The sequence below is a fragment of the Protopterus annectens genome, chromosome 3.part1, assembly GCF_019279795.1.
Source record: "Protopterus annectens isolate FY-2018-M chromosome 3.part1, PAN1.0, whole genome shotgun sequence".
NCBI classification, from domain to species: domain Eukaryota; kingdom Metazoa; phylum Chordata; order Ceratodontiformes; family Protopteridae; genus Protopterus; species Protopterus annectens.
In genome coordinates this window covers 128,329,717-128,351,397 of record NC_056732.1, presented here as the reverse complement: position 1 = coordinate 128,351,397, position 21,681 = coordinate 128,329,717, and the positions used below count along the sequence as shown (strand labels likewise).

At 34.1% G+C, this 21,681-nt stretch overlaps 1 protein-coding gene across 4 annotated transcripts in view; it reads right to left on the bottom strand.

The window, feature by feature from the left end:
• Positions 1 to 21,222, bottom strand: part of LOC122798035 (lipocalin-like) — a 162,592-nt gene extending 141,370 nt beyond the window's left edge. For 2 of the 4 annotated variants that reach the window (XM_044066654.1, XM_044066655.1), the window contains exon 1: positions 20,876 to 21,222. In XM_044066654.1, coding sequence (XP_043922589.1) covers positions 20,876 to 20,971 — 96 coding nt within the window. In that variant the 5' untranslated portion in view covers positions 20,972 to 21,222. The remainder of the gene's footprint in view (positions 1 to 20,875) is intronic. The other 2 variants (XM_044066656.1, XM_044066657.1) reach the window with 1 other exon arrangement.
• Between the last annotated feature and the right edge of the window lie 459 nt (positions 21,223 to 21,681).

The window sequence follows — 21,681 nt, the reverse complement described above, 5'->3', positions numbered from 1 at the left end:
CAATCAAACTACTAAACATCCTTAACCACTGCTTGTCCCTAGCCTTTCCCTCAAAGGTTCTCTTCCCTTATATTACCTATATCTCTAGTAAGGAATTAAAACCTGGCCTATGGCAGTCATATCCTGCAACCAAGCTTTCCTTAAACCTTCTAGCTACCATGTAAGCAACGCACCCAGTTTCTAAAATTACCGCAAAACAGACACCTACCTGCCATGCTTCCTAAAACCCTACTTACAAAATCACCCCAAACCACCAGTGAAATTATCCTAGTGCTAACCTGATATGTGAGATTAACACTACCAACTCAAGGGACAAATTTGTCACCCCAAAGATACCACATGTTAGGAACAAACTCCAGCATCCTGTCAAAAAAAAAAACGCGTTATTGGCCCTTCCCCCCATATACGGTTTAAACAACTGGATGAGTAACCATAATCACCCCAAGGTTCCAACCACCTGAAAACAAGAGTTGAACTCAGTTGGCTTGCAAGAGCTATAGGGATTTTAGCCTAATAAGTTCCTGTGCTCTTATGAATGTTGTGACTCTACTCCTACTGTGGGATCCCCCCATTACCCATAAACCATCCAACAGTTTTACCCTGCCCCCCCACCTACCTCTTTCTAACTTGCTCCACATGTCAGTGCAATAATCAGCTCCCACACTAGTTGAATACAGAGTTCTAACTTGCCTTAATACCAGTGACCACAATGTGCACCACTCCAGCCACCAAAGCAGCCCCCAGCAAAATCCATCACCTTGCAATTTTACCTCATTCCTACCACTGACCAGTACTGTCTGTGCACTGCCCTTCCAGCCTCAGTATATACCTCTATGCTGACTGTGACTTCAGCAAAGCTCATTTCCCATGTATAACCTTGCCTATGACAAAGAATTAAACATGGTCCACATGTGCCAGGAATCCCAAAACCATGCCCTGCTAAGGGCTGCAGTTCCTTACCCATCCCCAAAACCCCTGCACCTAGAATGGCCCATCAAACCTACCTGCTGCTAACAGTCATACATATACTAAACCCCTACTGTTTTCCCCTTGTTACCAGTCAAATGTCACCTTAGTACTCAATCTAAGAACCATAACCTGGTATATGAGATTAATAGAACCTGCTTGACGGACACATTAGCCCCAATCAGACACTCCTTTGGACACAACCCCACTTCATGTCAAACAGAACACCTCATTGACCTTCATGAAAACACAAAGGAACCACTGGATGAGGTTTTTTTTTTTACCTCACTAAATGCAACTTTTTTAATCTGTACTTAGCAAAGTTATATCCACAGAGACTTTGTTTAGTTTTTGTTTTCATGATTCTTTAACTGTGTATTTTTGACTCGTATTATTGTGGTGCATTCTCCTGAGTTGATTATAAGTTGAGGCTGGCACCAGTTTCGTTGGAAGTTGAAGGGACATATTGATTTAATGTTATTTGTCAGCTAGCGTTTTGTACTTTCTTGAACTGACACGAATGGTTATAAATTACAGGGTTGATGTTCAATATTGTCTAAGTGGGTTCCTTCTATTATATATGTATGACAACTTTTTTTTTACTAAATACTTTTTTATTATTTCAAATAAGATGTCTTAAACATTACATGAAATAAAGATAACATATTTACAATTCTAAAACATTACTACTTCAAAGCATTATATAACTATTTACATTGGTATCTATGCAGATAACTTTGAAATTCTATATTATATAAAGTTAGAAACATAAGATGATATATCTTCTTTGATCTTTTCGAGTATTTCCAGTACTTTCATCCAAGAGTAATAGTAAGAAGTAGATCTTTTAGTTCTGTTTTTCACTGTTAATATTTCCATGTGAGCAACGGTTGTTGTTAAATTCTCAAATTCCTTGAACGTAGGAGAAGCCTCATTTTTCCAGTGTATAGCTATGATTTTACGTGAAATTGACAATAGTGACCATAGGATTTTAGTGTCTTTTTTTGGTACACAGTTTGGAATAGGAGAGTTGAATAAAATTAAAGACTTTGTTAATTGAAAATTATCATTATAAACAGTCTGAAAAAAATAATTAATGGATTTCCAGTACATATTGAGACACATACATTCATAAAAAACATGCTGCCAATCTGCTTTTATCTTGGTATGGCATCTCCAACATTGATCTTCAATAGAATACATTTTGGCTAACCTATGTGGTGTATAGAAACTTCTGTGTAGATGATAGTGTAGAAAATTTGGAAGATTTTTAGAATATTACTTTTTTCTTCTTCAATTGGAGGATTATTGTTTATTAAAGTATAATAATCCCAGTATGATTTTTCATGATAGTTTTTTTTTTTTTAACAATTTTATAGATATTAGACAAATAACCTGTACCCTGATAAGGCTGTTTTGTGATAAGAATAAGGTATTCAATGAGTTTTGGAGCTTCATGTCTAACCGAAGGTTGCATTTGTTCTATTTTATTTATAAGAAAATGCCTTAGATTTAGTAAAAAACAACCAATTGTCATTATTTATATTATAATTTTAAATTATCTGTTCATTTGTTAGAATTTTCCCTTTCTCTATAAGTTGATGCCAAAAGAGTAATGTTTCTTCTTTAAGTATATTTATTTTAGATATTTGGAATGTATCTAGAATATTTGGTGTAAAAGCTATATGGAAAATAAGAAAAATCCAAGAATTAATGTTTGGTATTTTGTTTATATATGTTTTGAGCACTGAAAGTGTAGAGCTTATATAGTTTGATGGCAGTTTATTAATATTATTCCTTTTCCCTAAAAAATAATCTTTTAACATCCATATAAGGGGTGATGGTATTACTGTTAAGTTGTCTTGTATGTGATTATAATTGATTTCTATGTAAATCTGCTCATGGGCTTGTTTCCATATAGGTTTGTATGAATTATTTAACCATAGTGTTATGTTTTTAATAACAGATGAGGTAATATATAAATCAATATCCGGTAAATTAATTCCACCATCTTCCCAATCTGGCAAATGTTTATTTAAGGCTATAATTATTATAATTATTTGGAAACCATAGAAAATTTTAAATTAGTTTATTGTATCTTTGAATAATATATTTGGGAGGTGACAATGAAAAATTTTGTATTAAGTATAGTATTTTGGGAAATATGATTATTTTAATAAGATATAATCTGTCTGCTGTTGAAAAGATATATTTATTCCAGTAACCAATTGTTTGTTCTATTTTGTCTAGTATTTTATTATAGTTAAATATTAGAGAATCTGTTAATTTATTGAGTAGATTTATTCCCAGATATAATAATTTACTTTCTGTTACTATATATTTGGAAAATCTTTTGTTTATATTATTTTTTTTTACAATTACAGGGCATAAATTTAGTTTCATTTTCATTAAATTTTAAGCCTGAAATATTTTGAAATTTCTTCATGGAGTTAAATAGAGCATTCAAAGACTCATTTGCATCTGAGAGAGTTAATAGTATGTCATCAGCAAAGAGTTGGATTTTAAGGTTTAACATTTTATTAATACAAATGCCCTTTATGTTATTGTTTGATCTGATTTGATTTGCAAAGGGTTCTATGAGTAATGCAAATAACAATGGTGATAAAGGGCAACCTTGTTTAGTTCCCTTTTTGATTTTTATAGGGCCTGATCTATCTGATCCCAGTGTAACATATGCAGTAGATTTTTCATATAGTATTTGGATAAGATTATTAAAATTAGAGGGAAAGTTATATTCTTTTAAAACTAGTAAACGAAAGTTCCAGTTAACCGAATCAAAAGCTTTATTAATATCTAATGAGATTACATTTAAATCTAGGACTTTATGTTTGCTATAATCTATTAATGTTAGTATTCTTTTAATATTATCTGAAGTATTTCTTCCTTTAATAAAACCTGTTTGATCTTTGTGAATTAAGAAAGGAAGAAAGTGTTTGATCCTATCTGCGTATATAGCCATAAACATCTTACAGTCTATATTGAGTAATGATATTGGCCTATATGAGAAACACTGCTTCTCATCTTTATCTGGTTTGATAATTGGGAATATCAGTGAATATTTCCAAGAGGGTGGTATATTCAAATCTTTATTGGCTATATCATATACTTTTAATAATAAGGATATGGCTTGATTGGGTATTAATTTATACATTTCTGGTAGCATATTGTCTGGACCAGGTGCTTTATTTGTCTTGAGCTTTTTAATTTGTGATTTTAAGTCTGTCATATTGATTGGTTTGCTTATAATGTCTATTTGTTCTTGTGTTAAGTATTTTTTATATCCTTAGTAGGTGTATCTTGAGTATTTATGGAATTACCAATGTTAAATTTAGTTCTGTAACTCTTTTGTTAGTATTAGGAATAAATATTTATTTTATTTGCTTAGATTTAATTATTTTTTTTGTTCTATTAGTTAAGTGTCTCAGGTGTGCTGAATTAGTAGAGTATGAATTTATTCTTATCTTTTCTAAGTTGATCATAATCTTATGATGTAGCAATTCTGTATACTTCTTATTGATTTGTGTAAGTTCTTGAACTTGAGTAGCATTACCCTTTTGTATTTCCAGTTTCAATTTATCTGCTTTGTTTTGTAAGTCTAGCATATCTTTATTCCATAACTTCCTTTTATTTATGTACCAGGATAATATCTTCCCATATGTAACTGGTTTTAATGAATCCCAGACATATATTTCTGAAATATCTTTTGTGTAATTTATTTCTAGAAAGTTTTTGATTGTTTCTTCATAAAATTCTTTGAAATCCGTCAATTTTGTGATATAGGAAGGTATCCTAGTAATGGGATTTGAATAAAATGGCGTATGCTCTATCTCAAAGACTATGGCATTATGATCAGATAAGGGACAATTTATAATTTTGACTTTGTCAGTTTTTGTTATTAGGTCATTGGCAACATATATTCTATCAATTCTAGAGTTAGTTTTATCTCTATGAGAATAAAATGTGAAGATTAGTGTGTCTGGTTCTGCAAATTCATTTATATCTTTTAAATACAATGTATCCATAAATTTTGATAGTGCTTTAGAGATAGGTTGTTTTCTTCTTTTAGATTTAGAATCTGTATCTTTTTCATTCATTATACAGTTGAAGTCTCCTGCCAATATCAGGCTACCCTTAGTTAAAATAATTATCTCTTCAAAACGCTGTTTAACTGTTTTTGATCCTAGTCCTGGGATCCAATATAGATTTACTAGCGTATAAATTCTCTTATTTAATTCCATTGAAGCTAGACAAAACATACCTGATGTATCTTGATGAGTAGTAATTATTTTAGGTGTTATAGTTGAGTTGCAAAGTAGTATAGCTCCTCCTCTTTTTTTTTTTGTTTTGTATTGAGAGTTTATTAGTACTGTGTAATTATTAATATTTAAGTTGTTTATATCTCTATCTAATAAGTGTGTCTCTTGTAAAAAGACTATTTGTGTTTTATGTAAGTTTATGTACTTGAATAGGCTTCTCCTTTTATTACTATTATTTAGACCATTAACATTTATGGATAAACATTTCATTTCCTAGTTTTGAGTTTGTTTTATGCGTGTGTTTATGTAAATATTGTTTATTCTTAGTTCCATCTTGGATACAGAATTCAAAATGTTTTTCTTGTATGTTTTTTGCATGTTTCTGAGTGACACCAAAGTGACAGAATAAAAAAAAACAAAGAACTTCAAAACTTGTCATTTTTAACCTTAAAAACCATTTCCAATCGCTATGAGGTAATATACCTCTTTGTTTGGTTAGTGAATCTAACCAAACTTTCTACTCTCACAAATAATATTTGGATCAGTTTCTCTTATCCTCTTAGTTTTTAAATAAAGATAATTGAATAATATATTAAGATAATCTAATCAGCTAAATATATACATATATTCTTTACTCATTTTATTGTAATTCAATAATACTTATTTCTAATCAGGTTTCAAAAAGGTACAAATATTTAGATTAAGGTAGTATCATTTCAAAATAGTTTAGGGTATTAATAAATATGTTAAAATCTATAACTGCATATTTCATACATCTGTTGAAAACTATTTACTGACATTACTGTATAATACAATACCATTGTTGTGCAAATGTTCAAGACTATTCAAGTCTGAAACCAGTGTTTAAATTAGTATTTGCAAAGTCATATTGGAATAAAAACATGAATAGTTCTGAAACCATATCATATTTCATGTTTAACATAAACTGAAATGCAATACTATGTACAAGTATATTAATATTTCTTTAGTAGACATTAAATATGTTCATCTGATTGCATTTTTCAAAGAAAATTCCCATGGCTGGAGACAACAAGATCAAAATTTAGACATCTCCCTTATCCAAGAGACTACTTATAAAGTTGCTACTTGATTGAGTGTTTTGTTATTAACACTTCTATCAACTTTCAGAGGGACTTTGTATAATCAAAATGACACAGTACAGCGGTAAAACTACAGTGCACTTGACCACATTTTCAAAGCAAACATCTATGTATATCACATATTAACTCTTAGAGCTTAGACTGATACTTAACCAGTGAGTTTATCTGCTGACAATAAGTGCTGGAGATATAATTTTGGCTTACTTAACACCAGTAATTTAATATTATGACTGAATAAAAGTTTAGCATTAAACATCCGGAGCTTCTCATTATAGTATTTAAAAAGTATACTGGAGAACATATCAAAATAATGGAAGCTGCTAAGATTTAAACTATTATGTATGAAAATGTTACAGGTTAAAATTCCTAACCCACTTTGCAGTAAATAGACAAAATGTATTTAAACTATGGGGTAATACCTTTATTACGTCTAAAAGGTGTTTAAGAAGCTTGTTTTTCCTCTAACATCAGAGGAAAGCTATGGTGATCCATGCACTGCAAGAGTATTATTTATCCTGGTAATTGCTTTATGACTATAGAAATATTTAATTCAAATAATTAACTGGCATTACAACAATATTTCTCAGAAAAGTTGTTTTACAGTTAATGACTAGATAGAACGCATCATTGAGAGTATACATTTATCAAATGTCAAGTGCTTTAGCTATAATATAAGTGTCCCCTCTAATTAATCTCTGGTGAATTTACTGCTTACTAAACTTGCAGGCTAATATTGACGTCTTTTCGTGTAGTCATATTGGAACATGAAAATACAGGTCTGCTGATTAGGAACAATCAGGCTCTCAACTGCTAGACAAGCTATACATTTGTCTGCAGAAAGGTTTGAGAATTACGGTTGCATTGTCAAGCATTTTTGTTTACACTAACAGTAACATGATATACCCGCATACACTAGTATTGTGTCATTCTTGATAATGTAAAAAGCCAGGTAATATTATAAGAAGGGTGAAGTCACAGCCAAATAATATAATAAGAGTACAGCCGCAGTCATTATTCAGATGAGCAAATGGGAACAGCATGATCCATCTAAGGATGGATAGCTCGTTGAATACCTGCCACAGTGTATGTTCATAATGCATGGTAACTTAGTAATAAATTAGGGTGTGGTCTAAGCCTCTCCCTCTTCTACTCAATTTAGATTTAATACAATATGTGTGTAGAACACAGATGCTTCAACAAAGTTCAAAGCTATATGGGATATAAATATTGTATAATTGACACATTAGGTTAAATCCACTGTTGTTATGTTACTTATTATAGTTGTTTATATGATTATTGCTTTTACTTTATCTAGTATATTATACTGTTATTTAAATGTTTTATTTGCTAAATGTACATTTAACCTTCTTGTTGCATCCCATTTGTCCACTTGAGGGCATATTTTGGTAGCAGGACATTAGTAGTATTTTGTAGGAGCACCAGTGTGGGAAATGGCAATTTTCCTTAAAATAAACCCGTCAGTTGCTTGACATTTACTAGTTTCTTTAGAGAATTTGTAAAACAGCAGTGATTTTATTTTCTGATGATTAATTTCTGCTCTTTAAACTCTGCTGTATAAAACATAGTAAGGGATAGCTAAAATGTCTGGAAAACTAAGACAAGCAGATATATGTCCTTATCTATCAAGGTGCTAGAAGTCATCAGTAGCCATAAGCTGAAAAGTGCTTCAAAAAATATATATCTGTATATATTTAGATGAACCTCTTTTATTATTTATGTTTCCTTAGAAGGAATTTAGGTTTCTGTATCTTTAAATGTGAACCTAGCTTATTTCATGACTAGACGTCAATTAGAAAGTGTCAGGGGATGGCATACACAAGTAAATGCGACAAGCAATAAGTAACTCGAGTTTCTAGTGATATTTGTGGCTGTTAAATTGTCTCGAGAACCAAGCGGGAAAAGATATGTGTTTTTTCTTTTTTCTTTTCCCTTCTCTTACTTCGTGACAAACTCATGTAGTGTGCACGCGAGCACTCTAGTTTGCGGAGTAGTGTTCGCAACTATCAAACTTTGCATTTTAAACATGCTATGCCTTATTTCTCTACAAAAGAAAAGACAACAGGATATCTAAGCTAGTCACAAGCATCTGTCAACTCGCTGATTAAAGTATTATAAATTAATGAAGATTTTATAAAAAGAAGAGAAAAATAAAAATGACAAAACACAAAGAGAGAAAATAAATAAATAAATATATAAATAAATAACTATTTGGGAACATTATTATGCATTGATTACTCTGATTAAGAATATGAAAATAATAGATGGATAATGAAAAATAGAGTAATGTTTAAATTATGCTTAGTATATTGATGTGATTTGAGATAAATGTATTTACATTTATGCTAATTTTGACATTTAAAGTATAATTGAAAACAGTACCTGTTTCGGTGTAACTTGAAGACAGTAAGAACTTTTCTTTTGTTGTTAGTATTATTTAGATTTTTTACAGAATATAACATATGTAAGATTATTTGTCCTTTAGTTTTTTTTTTTCTTTTGCTCAACAGTATTCCAATTATTTACTTCAGAGTTTCTTTTCGGTGTACTTATTGTCCAGTCCATAGATTCTTCATGTGTTAGGATGTTGCTGTTGGTGAGGTATTTCATTGCTGAATCTACTGTTTCAAAGATTTTTATTCCATTTGGTAGAAAAACTCTCAGTCTTGCTGGGAATAAAAGATGGACTTTCAGTTGCTTTTTCTTCAAGGTTTTTATTATTGGTAGAAATTATTTTCTTTTTTAAACCACCTTTGTAGAATAATCATTGTCAAATCTTATTAATGAATTATTGTATTTGATGGGAGAATTTGCCCAAGATTTCATAATATAAGATCTTTATCTTGTGTAGAAAAAAGTCTCACAATTATAGATCTTGGCTTGTTCTTACCCGGAGAAGAATCATTTCCAGAAGCTGCTAGTGATCTATGTGCCCGTTCTATACCATATGAAACCGCTTCAGGTATTTTTGTTACATCTGGTATCCAGGTGGTAAGAAAGTTTATCATATTGTTTCCTTCAGATTTTTCTGGTAGACCATATATTCTAATATTATTTCTTCTTCTTCAATTTTCCATATCATCAAGCTTTTCTAGTAAATATGTGTTCTGTTGAAGTAAGAATTCAGTTTGTTCTTCTATTTGGGCTCTAGTGTCAATGTCACTTAATGACTGTTCAATAAGTGGTATCTGTCCTTTCTGCTGTGTAAACATTTCTTGAAGCTGTTCTAGTTGTTGTGAGCACTTTTCTTTAAAAGTATCTATTTTATTGTCCATCTTGTCAATTTTTATTGTAAGTTCCTGTATATTTGTAATGAGAGACTGCAGGTCTTTTTTGAGAGAAGAGTCTTGTGCTGTATTCCTTAGATGACTCATGCTGTAAAGCTGATATTGGTGCTGATTTTCCAGTAATTAATTTGACAGGAATTATTCAAGTTCTGACAATAAAATTTTTCTTATAGATGCTCAGAGTTATTAGAAATAAGTTAGTAATAAAAATTTCTTCAAATTAAATATTATTTTGTAAAATTCCTGTTAGGAATTGTATTGAGGTAAGAGAGCTGAAATGAAGTGCAGCTATCAGTTCAGCATCCTAGCCATGCCCCAATATGACAACTTTTGAGTGGAAACTGTTATTATAAATAACTTTGGTTTGTTAACCACACCCTCAGTCTTCACTCACACATACCACACCACACCCTTTTCACTAACACCATAACTGCTCCTCTACCACCCACTCAACACATCCTATCACTCACCACTGCTCTCCCACTACAAAAATTAACAAAAAAGGAGAAGAAACAAACTAATACAATGGCTCTCCTACACTTAAAGGAAGCTTTCTATACATTAACTACTTTGGTTCTTCTCTGGTTATCAGTCCTTACATCCTACCACACACAACTTCATCTCACCTATCTAACTCAGTGGCAAACAGAAACCACAGCCAATACACTAAAGCTAACACACTTCCCTATATCTCCATTTGACCTTACCCCAACTCAGCTCCACCCCTATGTTAATTATAAACCAACAAACAAAATTAACCCCTACTTATCCCAGAAACAAAATAAAATACTACAAAAACTACTTAAGCTCTACCTATACCTAACTTTAAAACACTCTTGCTGTGGAGACATACACCCCAATCCAGGACCCATTACTTCACTCCACCCAGACCTAACCCAATCAAATCCTCTTTATAACAGACCAACCTCCTCTCCTCTGCTCTTAAACATTAATGTAAGAAGTATACTTAACAAAGTTCATTACCTCCATGCACTATTGGCATTATACAAACCAGATTTAGCCATACTTACAGAAACTTGGCTTAGACCAGAACACCATGATAATGAGATCACACCCCCTGGTTACAATATTATACGGAAAGATAGGCAAGGGAAAAAAGGAGAAGGTGTAGCCATTCTGTTTCAAAATAATCTCACAGTAGAACAGCTTAACTACAACTCCCAAGATGTCAACGACATAGAACTCATTCTTGCTAAATTACAGCTAAACTCTAGCAAACACATAGTCATAGCAGGTGCCTATCTTCCCCCAGGAAACAATACTGACACTATGGAGAACCTGGTACACTGGATGACTATCTCCCATCCTCATGAGACCATACTCCTAGAGGATTTTAATATTGACTGGTCTGACTGTACCAAGTACAATCCCTCTACCCACATTAACCTACATGGGTTTACTCAAGTCATAGATACCCCCACAAGAGTTGATAAGAAAACCAAATGACAACCCATCTTAGATTGGATGCTTAAGTCTGACCACACCTTGGCAAATCAGGCAGGCTGCCTACCTGACAATTTAAGTGACCACCGACCAACCTGCCTTATTAGAAATAAATCCCAACACTATAACCAACCCATCCTCAGAATAGTTCCCACCAAAAAGAACTTCAAAACCAAGGACCTAAACAACGAACTAGAACACTGTGACTGGTCTCCCCTTAAACACCTACCCCTAGATAAGGCAGTAGACTACTTTAACTCAACCTTTCTCAAAATCCTAAACCATCATGCACCAGCCTGTACCATCAGAGTTAAAACTAACTATGCCCCTTGGCTAACAAAAGAAACCAGAACCATAATGAAAGATAGAGATAGAGCCTGGGTTCAATTTCATAAACTTAAAACCACCAACACAAAACAAATCTTCTTAGCACTCCGGAACAAGACCAAAAAACTAATAAAACTCGATAAAACCAATTACTATAAAACCTTGCAAGACAAACATACACACAACCCTCAGAAATTCTGGTCCTCAGTAAATAGATTACTGCACCCAAGTAAAACCAGCACTCCCACACCCATAGTACCAACCGACGCTGAGGACATCCATACCCAATTCAACAAATTCTTCACCGAAACAGTCCTAGCTTTATCCAACACCCTAACTAGCACCACCATTTCCACTCCTTCACCAACCCTTACTACTCCTATTATACAACAACCTCCCCCATGCTTCTCCTTCTCCCTAACACCCACACAACTCATTACTAAACTCCTCAAGAAATTGAAGCCTACCACACTGGCTGCTGATAAACTTCCCGCTGATTTCCTTCAACTATCAGCTGATGCCATATCTTACCCTGTGTCTATCCTCATTAACAGATCCACATCCGAATCTAAAGTACCTAACCTCTGGAAAATATCTCATATTATTCCACTCCACAAAGGTGGAATCTCCCTTGAGCTCACCAACTACCGGCCAATTGCAATTTTATCACCCCTAGCAAAAATAGTTGAAAGAGTAGCACATACACAACTAATACAATACCTTCTAGAAAATAAACTTATATCAGCATCACAACATGGATTTTGTCCCTCCCATAGTACCACAACAGACCTATTATCCTATACCAACATAATCAACACCCACAGAAACAACGGACTTTTTGTATCCTCTAATTTCATAGACTTATCCAAGGCCTTTACATGGTCAACCACAGTATGCTTCTCAAAACTCTATCTACCCTCAACCTAAACTCCCTCACTATATCATGGTTCAGCAGCTATTTATCAAGCCGACAGCAAGTAGTTCTATGGCAGGACCAACTATCCTCCCTTCTACCTGTATCTATTGGAGTCCCTCAAGTCTCCATTCTTGGTCCCTTACTATTCTCCATATTTACAAATCAGATAGCTGCTTCCTCTCCTTCTGCCTCTATAGTGCAATATGCTGATGACACTACTATAATTTGTGCTGCCCCTACCCTAAAGCAAGCTATAAACAATAACAAAACACAGCTTCACTCTGGCTGAAGCATAGTTTTCTACCATAAAACTTTTACTCAATCCCAAAAAAACAAAACTAATTCTCTTCAGCCCAGGTAGATCCCCTGCACTGAATGACTTCATCATTAACTCCAAGGACAATACCTCAATCACCCCAACAGCACACACTAAACTCCTAGGAGTAGTAATCGATAAACTCAAATTTGATATACACATAGCCCAAACAATCAAAAATGTTCACACAAAGCTAGGTCTCTTGTATAGGAATAAGCAGTTCATGACCAATTATACCAAAGCCACCATTGCCAGAACCCACCTATTATCCACTCTACTGTATGCCTCACCAATCCTGACTAATCTTCACCACAGCGAACAAAGCAAAATAGCATCTTGCTACAACAAGATTGCCAAATGTCCTACAGGTGCCTCTAATAGAGCCCACCACTGTCTTTCCCTCAAACAGCTCAACTGGCTTGAGCTGCCTCAATTACTTCTTACCACTCAACTTTCCAAAGTCCACAAACTATATTACCTCCCAAATAAAACCTCCATTTTACAAGACCTAATACAACCCTACACCATCACCACCTGAGCCTTAAGGTTAACAGACCAAAATCACATAAATATCATCAAACATAGGAATGAGGCTGGCAAATCTCTTTTTGCCTGCTCTATAGCAAAAGTCTGGAACTCACTTCCAAAACACACAACTTCTACAGGTTCTGCTCCACAATTTAAAAAACTACTCAAAACCCACTACTTTAACAACTGGCTATGCCCATGTGACTCCCCAGGCTAATCCACTACATTTGCAGTGATACAATGATTCTACCAAGGATCACCTAATACTGCCTAACCTCTGTATATTAATTCTTAAGTAACGATGTTCTATTCTGTTTGTATTTACTTATTCATCTCTGAAGACAGTTAAACTTTTACCTACATACAAGTGGTATGCTTCTGGAATACAATAATTGTATCTATACATATATCTGTGAAGAAATGTAAAATATGTTCTTGTATAATATTGTATGCATTTAGGAGAAAGTGTTGTAATTCATAAAATTATTTGTTAGATTGTTTTCTAAGTGGATCTTTTCTCCCCGGGACTCTGCTGAAAATGGACCTGTGTCCAGTCGGACGTTCCCGGTGAACAAATGTAAAATAAATAATAAATAAATAAAAATAGCAGTCTTTGTAACGGATGACTGCTGCAGTTACATTTGCTAACTGAGCTTTTTGTTTGATATATATATATATATATATATATATATATATATATATATATATATAAACTTTAGCTAAAGGACTTACATTTGTGCCGACTTGCCTAAAACCTTGCTGGATTTGAAATGTTTTACCCGCAAAATGAATTTAAATGTTTTATTGGGTAACCAAGGTAATTTCATGAATGATTTCAGTGTCACATGTGTATTTAACCTCCCTCTTCATACTTCCGTTTTATTGTTCGAGAAGGTTTGTGAAAATGGCATTAGATGTCTCTTAAATAACTTGAATGGGTGTAATCATGTAGCTAATTTGTCAGACATAGAAAAGGATGCTCTGAATGAATTGAAATTTGCTGGTATTTGGACAATTAAACCGGATAAAGGTAGTGGGCTCATTTTTATGGATGAGACTGACTAAATTGCAAGGACATGTACACTTTTAACTAGTGAAGTGCTTATCAGTGTATTAGAAGCTTGATCCATGATCTTTTTATTGATGCTTCTATCGATATTGACTTATATAATTATCTGAATATTACATGCCCAGTTATATCTGTTATTTTTGGCCTGCCAAAAATTCACAAGGATTTAGAGAATCAACCATTACGACCTATAATCCATCACTTTCAGTAGTGCAAAATTTGTGGATAATAAATTGAAACATTATCTCATGGATGAATCACACATTTGTCATGATTCTTGGGCCTTTCTTGAATCCATTAATGGGCTTCCCTTTAGTGGCGAATATAATTTTCTAACTATTGATGTTCACGATTTGTATACCATTATCCCTCAAGAAGTGGGTGTGAACTGGGTGAGAGAATTCCTTCTGGAAAAACAAGTTGATAGTAAGAAAATTCACCTTATAGAATACCTATTGGAACTGGTATTGACTAATAACTATTTTATATTTAATAAATTTTATTTACAGAAAACAGGTGTGGCTATGGGGTCACCCTGTGGTGCGACTTTTGCAAACACAGTCATGGCCCACTGGGAAAAGAACTACTTATTTAGGGATGATGTTTTCAGAAAATATTTTTATTATCTGGAAGGGGGATTCAGTAACGGCGACATCTTTTGTGGAGCATATTACTAGTTTCACTAACTTCTTGAAATTTACCTTTGAGTTCAAGACAGATCATATTTCTTATTTGGATGTAGATTTATTTAAGGATATTGATAACAACAGGTTTACATCTAGAATTTTTAGGAAATCTACTTATTCAAATGCTTTTTTACATTTTATGGCTCTCATCCTTACCATCAGAAAAGAGCCGTTGTTAAAGGCCAGTTAGTGGGGGCCGCTAGAATGGTCTCCCTTGACTCGGAATTTGTGGTTGAGGGCAATTTACTTAAATATATGTTTATTAAAAGGGGTTATCCTGTACACTTAATTAACCAATTGACTGAAGAAGTTAAGTTCAAAAGTAGTATGGGCATTTTTAAACCTTTATTATGTAAAGATGTGTACGCTGATATTTCTTTTGAAGCAGTCACCTCATTACACATTCCTTGTGAGGGCTCGCATTCCTGGGTTAACTGTGGTTGTACTGAGAAATGATCACCCCAGGTTAATGAAACCTTTAATATTGGTTTTATTACTACCTATTCATTAGATGCATCCCTATTAAGATCTATATTATATAAGAATTAGTGTCTCCTAAAAGAGGATACTTAGATTAATACAAAGATGGGGGAATCAACCTAAAGTGATTTTCAGAAGGGGTTGGAATTTTAAATCCTTTCTGGAAAATAATACTAAAAAATCTCCCTCCCATCTTGGCATGTTGAAATGTGGTAGGTGCCAGTTTTGTAAATTAGTAAAAGTGACTAATATGGTCATTATTCATATTAAATGTTATCATTTAAATGGGAAATTCAGTTGTGATTCTAGGGGTGTTGTCTACCTAACTATGTCTCAGTCCTGTCCTGATTTCTATGTGGGAAAGACGGAGAGGTGTCTGAAATAGAGAATTTACGAACATATTTATAACATAAATAAAATCAACATGAATAATGTATTAGCGAGGCACATTAATTCATTCTCCACACACTCCTTTTTGTTTTGTGTTATCGACCAAATGGGTGAGGATATCAGAAGGGGACCTGTGTCTTTAAAATTGGATGAGAAGGAACTGCCTTGGCAGTTAAGAGTTAATGCACAAGCCACCCCCCGGGCTTAATGACAGCCTTTCAATTAAATGTATTTTGAAGCTGAACTCTCACAGTAGATAAAGCCTTTTTATGATTGTAGTTGCATTTGTAGTGTGTGTGTGTGTGTGTGTGTGTATATATATATATATATATATATATATATATATATATATATATATATACACAAAATATTCCAAACAGAGTGAAGGTAGAATGCACTGTTCAAACTTACAATAAGCAGTTAATAGTCCAAATGAAACGATGCAGATAAAACCAAAAAATCTTTAATGAGGTGAGTGCTTTTGCGGTGTAACACACACCGCTTCTTCAGACAAAAAAGATATAACAGTTAAAGTTTATATAATACAACAATTACCAACACTAAGCAATTAACAGTATTTAATACCTTTTCTTTCTGTATGTATTTTTCTGATGAAGTTTGCTCACTTTAGTAAACAAGAGCGCTAACCTTATCCAGTTGTCTCGGAGTGTTTCTTCTCGCCTTCTTGGAGTTACTATTTATATGTTAACTGAGTAAATAAGCTGGACATCCTTGGACCTTTTCAGAAACAACCCACAGCAAAGTGGCAAGGTTAAATGCAAACATATATGGACAATTTTTTGGAGCCAATCAGCCAGCATATTGTAGCAGGTGGTAAGAAACCCCACTATTCAGAGAAAACTGACACGGACATGGGAAGAACATGTAAATCCTTACACAAATGGATGCAGGAGGGTTGCACATCTGTTAACCTGTTCTGTTTTAATTCAAATAATTTCACTATTTACTGCATGTTTTTACATTTCTGGAAGTATTATCTGCAGTAACAATGTCATTTTATACTGTTTTATGATGACTGTCAACAAGTACTCTTCAGTTAAAACATGCACTAAATTTAATTAATCTGCAAAACAAATACAACATTCATCATATATTTCTGGGTGGCTATTTTATTGTGAATTTCACATCTGCATTACAAATCTTGTTGAAATGTGTATCTAGGAAAAAGAAATTCCAAAAAGAAAAATCTGTGGTATCCCTCAAAGTCTCAGAAAAACCAGTATGCAACCTAACCTTACAGGAGCTGCAGTCTCCCATCAGTGTCTCAATTTTTTTTCCTAAACAAACCGAGAAGAAACTTCGCAGTGTGGAGGGTGTGAAGTTCACTCCTTGAATTATGTTATGCACCTAGTTTATTTCGATTTTTATTAGTGAACTATTAGTGAACTAGCTGCATAACATAATTCAAGGAGTGAACTTCATACCCTCCACACTCCGAAGTTTCTTCTTGGTTTGTGTAGGGAAAAAAAACTGAGACACTGATGGGAGACAGCAACTCCTGTAAAGTTAGTCTTTCTCATTCCTGCTTGAATCTTCATGTATTCACTCAGTGTGAATTTTAGTTACTGCAGTTGCTTGATACGCATGTTTTTGGACTCCAGTGTATTGTTTTCTTTGCCACCACTGTTAAGAATTGTTTTGTGCAGCTACTTTTCTGTTAATAAATGTTTCTTTACATCTACTCTAACATTTCCAAAATCATGCCATGCCTTTTCACACCTAAACATCTCACATTCATAAACTTGCTACTTCCCCTGCACCCTGCCTTTAATAGATTTTTGTCATATTTTAGTGTCTCTCCTATTCTCCACCGTAAAGATATTTGAACTTCACAGCCTGTTCTCATAGGATATATCTCTACTGTCCTCCTATGTTTTTATCTTTTTACTGCAGTTTATTCATTCGTTAACAAGGTAAGCCTACTGAACAGAAGTGTACCATTTCAGTTGTGACCTGGGACAACTCACATAGTAAGTAAATGGAGGTGGAAGGAAACTGCCACCATCTTATATTTGTTTTTCCAGTGAATAAGCCTCCAGAAATGGACATAGCATTTCAGGTGTGACTTCACCAAAGAGCTGTGCAGTTATAATCTCAAAGGCCTCTGTTTTAAATGTTGCCTCATGCTAAACACCAAAGCATCCCATCATCTACAGTTTATTTTATTGACAAAATAATGCTACTAATAAAGGTGATTCTCAATAGCTCCCCCCTTCTCATCCCACATTCTTATAAGGTTGCTTTACATGCAAACAAATTAAAGTAAATATATTTGACAAGGAGGCTATATCAACTCAGACATGTTAGCCTTTATTGTTGGCACACTGCTTGCTTTGTTTTCATTTTTTACTGTTGATTGTCCCCATGGCATTGCTCTGATTTACTTTTAGATCATCTGATGTCCAAGTACTTGGATTCTTTGCTTGCTTCATGACTTCTCATCTGATCAAAGTAATGATTTTCAAGGTTCTTAAACACCATACACATTTTTTTGCCTTTGAATATTACTTGCTGCAGTATTCAAGTATTCATCTGGTCAGCCAAGACCCATGCTGATACCACTTCCAGTTCTCTTTAATGGAATGTCCACTACTGAAAATCTTAGTTTAATCCATGGAGGCTTTATCCTCCTTTTTCATTCCATACCCCCCCCCCACTAGTCCATTTTCCCCTCTAAACTCTCTAGCATCCAAGGACATTGTGAGGGGTGGGTCACGGATTACAGCTGTAAGGTAGCAAGGGTTAGGGCATATTTTCTCCTAATGCCCCATGCCTGTTATCCTGGACCTAGTAGAAGTGAATGTTCCATACGCTGCCAATTTCCATTCAAGTTGCATGTGCACGCCTTGGCAGGCTCGTGGTCACCTAGTCCCTATTTGCATAAGCTGCAGTGTTTGGCCTTCCCACAGGTGGATCCCTATATTGATATTCCACTAACACCCCACAATAGTGAACCAATATTGACCACTCATATCCATTCCCTCCCCATCTGGCTATTTCTTTACCTGAGGCACTGACTGACTTATATAAAGTCAGGGCTTCTTTCATCTATGCCATTATGTCAGCTAGTCCTATATAAAATAAATCACAGTAGTTTGGAGGCAAGTTCTGCATCATATCCCTGTACAGAACACACACATCACATAACTCTTTTCTGCAAACCTAACATTAAACCTAAAGCTAACAACAATCCACACCCCCCAGCTCTTATCATAAAGTCATTAATTTGTACATATTGTATAGCAACAAGATTTGACTAACTAGCAATTCAAGCAAAGTAACATTCAGGCAAAAAATAAGTAGCCTTACCCCATCATGGAAATGGGAGCTAAATATCCATAAGGTCTGTTGCCAGTCAGTTGACAAAGATTCAACTGTTTGTCATACTGACATCAGCTAAATAGCTCTGTGTTCTCTAAAAGCAGAATTTCTTTTCTTTTTTGTTTTCTGATGTCTCACAAAAGGTTACCACAATTCCAGCAATTTCCTTTGGAACAGAGCATTGCAACTTACTGTATAACTGCACACCTGGAGCTGGTATAATGATTAATGCATTTACCTTACATACACAAGGAACAAGGTTTGATTCTCACTTTTGAAAGGGAAATTTGATAGGCTTGAAAACTAGCCTAGTACTTATCTATGAACCTAAATATACATTCTTTGTTGGAGGTGGACATAATAGTTAAGGTATTTCCTTCAGATAAAAGGTACAAGGCTTGATTTTAAGCTTTGAGGGGAATTTGCTAGGCTTAAAAAGGCCCAGGAGGGCAGCTAGCCTAATAATAACCAATGAATTTATCATGCCCACAAAGCATTTTCTGATCCAACTCTGATGGATCTGCTACACATTCACAAAACAAACACAGCACTAGACTTAATCAGTCTAAGGATCTAAATTGTCTGTGACATAAACAAAACATGTTGGAGGGACAGGTATGTGTCTCAAAGATTACCCCTTCTTTGCAACAGACTCCCCTTTCATCTGAAGCAGAGCTCTTTCCTAAGCCTACTCAAATACAGTTCAAGCCAGTGGATAGAAAATCACAAATTCATCCCTGGCTTGTCCCCTGTGCCCCCTTATGGACAGTGGCAGCTTGTAGATGCCCTAAAGCACAGGCTTATACCAAAACATTCTGTTCTGCTGATATTGATAAATGGTAAAATTTGGGCTTGAATGGCTAGCCTTAAAAAGACTCAAAGGTCCATTACCTTAGTATAATCTCCTATAGTGTTATTTATAGTACAGTTTGTGGTTAGAAGACCAGACTGCCATTTTGACAAAAAACAGTTTACCAGAAGAAAGCATGGCCAAAAACTGTCTCATTACTGATAAGTTTAAATAGCTGAGAGTTAAGTAGAAAGTCTTACTCTAACAAAAAAAAAAAGATACTCACATGTAATTTGTTCCAATGTTATGTTGTAAGTAACTTTTAACTACAGTTCAATTGGATAAACAAGTTGTTTTTGTTTGTTTAGGATTGTCATGTAAAGTGTATTGCTAATTATTCCAAATGGATTGTCATGATTTTAGGTTGTAGTGTCACAGCACACATTTTTGGCATCAGCTGAGAACAGCAATTCCTAAATGCAGCGATAAAGTAAATTTAATATCAAATTCTTCAAGTGACGTGAATACTTTAATATCAAATGCTTAAATATGTTTGGAGATGTTATGAAATCAAATCTTGTTGAGTAAAAGTAAAAAAAGAAAGAAAAAAGCTCTAACTCCCTCATTTTTAGGAGATTACTATTGATAAACAAGTTCCCTGTTTATGCGTTATTTATCCCATCTCCAGAGTTTCCTGTTCTTTTTAAAAGCATGCTGCAGAAGTGATATAGAAAAACAAATAAAAGCTGTCAACATTAATAACGGTACTCTGTAATGCTCAGGATTTGTTTACCTTTGGCAGTAGTTGATTTAAAATTAAAAAAAAAGATGTTTTACTTTTACTTTAATCAGGCATTAGTAGTCATCTTATTAATTAAGAAAGAAGTGTTTTTCTTACCCGGTCAGTTTCAAAATTACTTTGCACAGGGATCTCGGCAAATACACTGAGAGAGCAAATTAGAACAAGCCCAGCAATTGCCAATGCTACTTTCATGTTGATCTTGTTTTTCCCCTCCTTTTCTTCTAAGAGTAAATTAAGTCCTCCGTCCCATGTGTTTGACGTCTGTTCTTGTCTGTGCCAGAGAACCCCGATCAGCACAATTTATTAGGCTGTCAGAGAGACACTGGAATGCAGTCGGACAACACGTAGCAGCTTTTCTCCTCTCACTCTGCCCTATCCCCTTCTATTGTATAACTGAGTTATAAAAAAAGGTAATAGAATAAAAATACCAAGCTCAGTACATGACATTTCATTGCAACATCTGTGTAAGCGTATTTCTAGCTTGCTGTAGCATGCTGTATTCATTGTTGCTAATTGCTGCCTAAGGTCTGGGTTAAAATGCATATATGATGGCGTGCAGGCGTGAATATTTTCATAAGGCACTTAAACCTCACCTTTCTAACATGAGGAATTTGCTTTTCTGTTTTGGGCTTTGCCTGTTATGTTTGCAAACTGTACAGAAGCCCTTTTTCCAAAAAAAAAAAAAAAAGACTGAAGTAATTAATTCTACAACAAAATCACAAGTTATAACAAGCATGAATGCAAGCATTTTTGTTTAATATTACTATTATTTTTTATTGATTAAGCAATCTCATGAAGAAGAGAGCTCTACAAAGACAAAAATAATGAGGAACTATGGATTAAAGTCAGGGATACTTTTTAAATTTTGCTTTTCTTCAATTAGTGTGTAATAAGCAGTGGGT